The sequence below is a fragment of the Poecilia formosa genome, unplaced genomic scaffold, assembly GCF_000485575.1.
Source record: "Poecilia formosa unplaced genomic scaffold, Poecilia_formosa-5.1.2 Scaffold55, whole genome shotgun sequence".
In the NCBI taxonomy this organism is placed as follows: Eukaryota; Metazoa; Chordata; class Actinopteri; order Cyprinodontiformes; family Poeciliidae; genus Poecilia; species Poecilia formosa.
This window is the reverse complement of record NW_006799994.1, coordinates 2,554,191-2,560,664: the sequence shown is the minus strand read 5'-3', so window position 1 is coordinate 2,560,664 and position 6,474 is coordinate 2,554,191. Positions and strand designations below refer to the sequence as shown.

The window sequence follows — 6,474 nt, the reverse complement described above, 5'->3', positions numbered from 1 at the left end:
CCTAGAAAAGATCTGCAAGTCTGTAGATCAATACTTTATATTTAAAATCAATTCAGTTTATTTCTATAGTGCCAAATCACAACAAATGTCTCTAGTCACTTTACAGAAAAAGTAATTCCAGTAGATTACCAGTTACCAATCAGTGCATTATGTTCAGTTTATTATTCAAATTAGTTTAAAATATTTTTAAGGAAACTCGGCAGAGCATCGAGTCGTTGACTAGCAGCGTTCACTCCTCCTGACCAGCAGGGGGCGACAGCAGTTGCTTGTATTGTGTCATTGACTTTACACCAATGCCTCATGCTGAGCCTGCATGTAGCAACAATAGAGAGAAAAAACTCCTTTTTAACAGTGAAAAGCCTCTAGCAGAACCTGGATCAGTACCAGCAGCCGTTTGCCACGACCGACTGGAGGTTTGAAACCACAGAGCAGAGAAACAGAAGAACTGAACCAGGATTATTTTCTATGCTCGTAAAAAGTTTAAACCAAAACACGGTGAATCTACAGGAGTCGGTCAATGTTGAACTTTGAGTGGTGTCCATGCTGAAGGAGAAAGTTAGTTAGTGTTGGCTAAAAAACAATACAGTTCTCCAAAAATGTTATAACTTATGAAATGTGGGGAAAGACAGACAGTAAGCTGATGTTTGGTGACGGTAGCATTACCACACATTGAAACCCTACGAGCTTTGGAGATGTTCCTCCTCTGCAGCTGAATGTTTGCCACAGTCAGCCAAACTTTCATCTTTCATCACTGAACAATCAGAAGACCCAGACATACAAATAAACAAATCTCTCTGCATAAACGTACCATCACAAACTGTGGCAGGAGCTTCACAGACAGTAGCTCTCCCCCCAAACACACACACACACACACACATAGAGAGAGAGAGAGATCCATCATAAAGCCAAAGTACTCACTGCAAAAGAAAACCACATCAAAGCCCACAAAGCTTTGATTTATCAGACCGGAACAAAAACGTGATCCATGTTTCATCACGGCTCTACGGAAAACCACACCCACACTCACACACCCACGCACACCCACACGCACGCACACAGTGAGCATGCCAGGTTACTGCTTGTTTGAACAGAGTTTTTACCTCAGTGAATCTGAGTTTAAATCTCAGCAGTTTAACCCAAATGATTCGGAACCCTCAGAGATTCAGGATGTTTCTGCTGATCCGGTAGACTCGGTTCTGTTAGGATCAAACTCCACCATCTGCTCCACCTCCAGCTGCTGTGGTTCTTTCTCTCTGCTCTGAGTCAAACCTACCTGTTCCCCTCCTGGCCTGTGGGGGCGCTGCACCAAGATCCACTGAAGGAAATGACACAAAAACCTCTGAAGACACTGAGAGCAACTTCCTTCTTCACCAGATGGAAACAAGATGGAGGCGTCAGATTTTAGCGGTTAGAGTATTTCTATTTAGTCTTTGGCTAAAGACCAGGAGCCATTTCTGTTGCTAACGCTAGGCTAGCACGTTTATTTTGGTTGTTTTTATCCAGAATGCGCTGCGCTGTAGTGCACTTTCTGTTTTTGGAGCGGTCTCCAGTCCGCTTGGCGTTCAAACCTGTTTTGGTTCGATTCTGTATTCACGCCTCCCCAAACGAACGGGACTTTTCTAGGCAGACGGTCTGGAGTTGAGTTAAAGCGGACCCAACAGGGCTGGTGTGACTGATGCAATCTGAGGCTTAGTTTTAACTGAATCAAGGAATTGATTTCTGATTGGTAGCAATGGTTGGAAGACCTCTCTGCCATCATCCCTCCACAGATTCTGTAATGATCCATGAGTCGCTTTATTGGTTTTGGATTATTTTGGGTTGTTAATGGTAGTGGTTCCTTTGTGTTGAGATTCTTCTGTGTTCGGTTCTCTATGTTTTGGTTTAGATTCATACTTTAGTGTTCATCTTTAGCCTTTGGTTAGGATCCTGCTTCATTTCCTCTGTGTTTATTTCCTGTACCTTCCCTCAGGTGTTCCTCCAGCTCCTTTCTCCTGATTACGTCACAAGATGGCGCCGGCATTTGACCTAATTACTACAGACAAAAACTGTGACGATCTTCAATTCTGTTTAATTTATGCTATTCTGTGAGAAATACTTATTATTAGAAGCCTTTGTGTGCACAGAACAACAGTTTGTCTTTTTAAATTGTGTGTTTTATCGTGTCGGAGTGACTTTAGTTGAGCAGAACTGATTGAAGGTGAACTGAACTGACTCTCTAAGATGCATCACATAAATATGATGAATTAATAATTGCTGTAACACTGATCATGGTTTGTTCTGGAGAGTGTTTAAAGCTGGAGCATGGAACATTTTATTGAAAAAATATGTTTTTTCATAGTTGTCTGTCACCATGTCATGACCATATGTTATGAGACATTCATGACGGCAGAGCTGGAAGGGTTTCCCGTTTCTCTTGACCCCCAGGGGTGAATCTGAGGAATGTCACGGTTACCTGAGTCCAAAGGTAGCAGAGAGAGAGACAGGAGGCAGCAGAGCAAGCTAACGCTGAGCTAGCTGGGTACAGCATGTGGGCTTTTAAGGATAAACCAAAACCAAATTACGAAGGAAGACCTGCTGGGAACGAAAACCGCTGAACTCTGCAACAAGTGTCTGGCAGAACAAACGAGCGGGTCGCCTCCGCAGCCGAGCCCCGCTGCTCCAAACACAACCGACCGCTAAAAGACTCGCTCTGAAAATGTTTGTGTTCTGGGGGTTCTGGGTGATTTTTCAGAGCTAGAATAAATAACTTGAGCCAAACATGGTTGAAAGGTTAAAGAATGTGCAGACGTGGATCCTGTGTTTAGTGAGAGACTGCCAGCTCAACGTCAACATGCCACTTTCCTGAAAAATGACTTTAATTCTGAAAAAGCTGCAGGGTTTGGATCTTAGGATGAAAAATGCACCAAAGTTAGTTTGTTCTGCATTATTTTTGTATTTTCTCCCCCACTTTGCAAAAACAAGTCATAAACATGTCATCAGCAGTTCAAACTGCCGGAAAGTCATTATTACACCAACCAGCTTCAAAGTTTGCAAATGAAAACCAAAGCTGTGAATTTATAGCACTGTAAACGCAGATATTTTATTGTTTTATTATAAACTCTGAACATTGACTTAGCTGCTGGATTTAAAGGGATTTTAAGAGCCTGATGGAGAGGAAATTTCTCTGTTCTCATTTTAAACTGTGGCTAAATTCACAAACTTCCACAAACTTTGTTTAAAATTGTTTGCATTAAGTTCTTCACATTCCCACACTTCACAAAATCTAGATATTTTTAGTTTAGTTTTGGTTTTGGGTTTTGTAGTGCAAATATTTTTGTTAAACTTGAATGAGGCTGTAATGATTTCAAACTTCAAACTGTCTCATACAGATCAATGCATCAGCTGCTAAACATTTTGACACATAAACCTCTTTTGTTATGTCCACTAAATAAATCCCAGTCTGCTTTGCAGTGGGGCAGCCATGTTTTCTGTGATCCAGTGATCTGGAACCCGCTGAAGCCTCCAGACGTTTTGTTCCTGGAGGAAAAGCTGCGATGCGTCTTCGTCTCCAGAGAGGAAAACAACTCAGCTTTCATGTTCAGTTTGTGAAACGATTTTCCATCTGCAGCTTTAATCTCTGAGGCGTTCCTTTATCTTTTGTGTTACAGTAAAACAGCAGCATGTAGCCTGCTGGAATGTTAGCAGGCTGGGATGTTAGCATGTAGCCTGCTGGGATGTTAGCAGGCTGGGATGTTAGCATGTAGCCTGCTGGGATGTTAGCAGGCTGGGATGTAAGCATGTAGCCTACTGGAATGTTAGCAGGCTGGGATGTTAGCATGTAGCCTGCTGGGATGTTAGCATATAGCCTGCTGTGATGTTAGCATGTAGCATGCTGGGATGTTAGCAGGCTGGGATGTTAGCATGTGGCCTGCTGGGATGTTAGCATGTAACCTGCTGGGATGTTAGCATGCTGGGATGTTAGCATGTAGCATGCTGGGATGTTAGCATGCTGGGATGTTAGCATGTAGCCTGCTGGACATGTTAGCATGCTGGGATGTTAGCATGTAGCCTGCTGGACATGTTAGCATGTTCAGATGGATGGACCAATGGATGGATGGATGGGTTAGCAGAGTTAGCTTTGAGCTTCACTTCCTATTTGACATGAAGAATTTTCTCATGATAAAAACAGTTTAACGTTGTAAATCAACAAATAGCAGAGCTCTGGAAAGTAGCAATGTTTTCTGCTACCGTCATGAAACTCAGTTACCCCACCCCACCTCTTTCTGCCCCCTCCCCCCAGCTCCACTCGGTTAGTGGGGGTGGAGCCGGGGCCTCCCAGCAACAGGAGCCCGGCTCCTGGAAAGCTAATAATGACTGAGATTTGTGCAGGCTTACATTCCTTCCCTCCTTTCAGAGGGAGGCGGTGGGGTAAAATCGAGCTGTGGGGGTAAGAGAGGGTGGGCTGGGGTGGGGGGCGGCTTGTCCTAGTTTTTTAGAAAAAGCAACTTCAGAGATACTGGAGAAGGGAAACCCAGTGAGGCCCCTTCCTCTGAAACGCAGCACATGCCTCCGTTTAGCTCGGGTCACTGCCACTAACCCCCCATCCAAACACGTTACACAACTGCATGTGTTACCACGGCAACATGCATGTTTTCCTAAAAATTACTGCCTCTAAATAAGAGCTGGAGTTATTTCATAACACAAATCTGGTACATCAGCACAGGTGGAGACAAAGTTTTTATTTTTTAAAAACCTCGCTTTGCTTTTCATTTGTAGAGAACAGCAGCAGATCTTCCACTTTAACACTTTGGCTCTACGAGGATTTACACATTCCTTCCCACACATTCCTCTTTTTCTAGAAAATCTCTGAGATCTCAGAAACTTACTTGACAAAACTTTTGGACTTTTGAAACTCAGAAAATTTTGCCTCAGATTTACACGTTCCTTTTTCTCTAAGTGTCTCAGATATTTGAACCAAAGGGTCCAAATATCCTTTCATTTCTGGAAAACTTGTGATTAATCACAGACATTTCAAAATCAGGGAAAAAAAAATTGGAAAGAAAAAAGTTGGATTTATGATTTTTAAGCTTTAGAAATTTTCCAAAAGAAAATTTTCAAGTTTTATTAAGTCAATTTCTGAGATTAATTTAAATATTTCTTCTTTTTTTTTGGTGAAAATTTAATCCTCCATTTTTTCTGCCTACATTGGCTCTAATGTGGCGTTGTAATTTGTAATTTTATTGTAGTTTTGTTGTAGTTTGTACTTTTGTCAGTGCTGCTTTTTGATGGTTAAAAGTTAAAATGAAGACTTTATCTCCCTGGAGACAGGCGTCCAACACGCTGAACTCATGATGTGTCTCCAGAAGCAGCAGCGGTGGGGCGGGTCGCAGTCGCTGCCCCTCCCCGGGTCGCCCCCCCTGCCAGCAGAGTGCTGCGGCTCTCTGATGCAGACAGCTGCTGCTTCATTTCCTCCTCTCTCTGTCTGGACTTTCCCCGTCTCTGTCTCCGCGTCCCGCTTTGTGATTCGTCGCTGCCTTCAGGACCGGCAGCAGGGAGCGAGGCCGGGATCCGCCGCTTTGGCTGGAAAGTTTGGGACAAGGAGGAAGAGGAGATAAATGCGTGCAGAGGAAGAGGAGGAGGACGGTCTGAAGAGCGAGCATGCCAGGCGCATTGGAGCTGCTGCTGCTGTCCCTGCTGGTCCTGTCCACAGGAAGTGATGTCAGGAGGAAGAGAGGACTCTCCCAGAAGGTAGGACAGTAATGTCTTGATGAGCGTCACATGATCAGCAGGTGAAAGGTCACAGCACTGCCAGACACTGCTGCCTCTGTTCACTTCTCACTTCACCGTTTCTCTGCAAAGGTGAAAGGTCAGGCTGACCAAAAAAACAACAGAAAGGGTTTTGAGTTGCAGGGATCTGGTTCAGTTGAGAGCGAAGACGGGAAATCAGAATCAGGACGAAAAATTCACCTTTTACTTCATAAATTCATAAAAGAATTACATTTATTATTTCTTTTTTATTAGAAATATTGCTATTTGTTTCTTACAAACCTTAGAAACCTGTTCATTACTTTACCACATATTTTCAGGTGTCTGGACTTTGACTAGGCCATTGTAACACAATAATAGAGTTTGATCAGAACCATATTTTGGCTGATTTTCCTGCTGGAAGCTGAACTTCCTCTCCAGTTTCAGCTCTCCTGCAGGTTTTCTGCAAACTTCATCCACCTTCCCTGTCCCACAGCATGATGCTGCCCACAGCACCATGTTGCCCGCAACGCGATGCTGCCCACAGCGCGATGGTGCCGGCAGCGCGATGCTGCCCGCAGCATCATGCTGCCCACAGCACGATGCTGCCCACAGCGCGATGGTGCCGGCAGCGCGATGCTGCCCGCAGCATCATGCTGCCCACAGCACGATGCTGCCCACAGCGCGATGGTGCCGGCAGCGCGATGCTGCCCGCAGCATCATGCTGCCCACAGCACGATGCTGCCCGCA

General features: G+C 44.4%; 1 protein-coding gene across 3 annotated transcripts in view; it reads left to right on the top strand.

Moving 5' to 3' along the window:
* Positions 1-4,501: 4,501 nt before the first annotated feature.
* wfdc1 (WAP four-disulfide core domain 1) overlaps positions 4,502-6,474 on the top strand; it is a 16,962-nt gene continuing 14,989 nt past the window's right edge. The window contains exons 1-2 of one of the 3 annotated variants that reach the window (XM_016672038.1): positions 4,502-4,702; positions 5,520-5,727. In XM_016672038.1, coding sequence (XP_016527524.1) covers positions 5,638-5,727 — 90 coding nt within the window. In that variant the 5' untranslated portion in view covers positions 4,502-4,702; positions 5,520-5,637. Of the gene's footprint in view, positions 4,703-5,131; positions 5,728-6,474 lie in introns of those variants that run through there. The other 2 variants (XM_007553260.2, XM_007553261.2) reach the window with 2 other exon arrangements.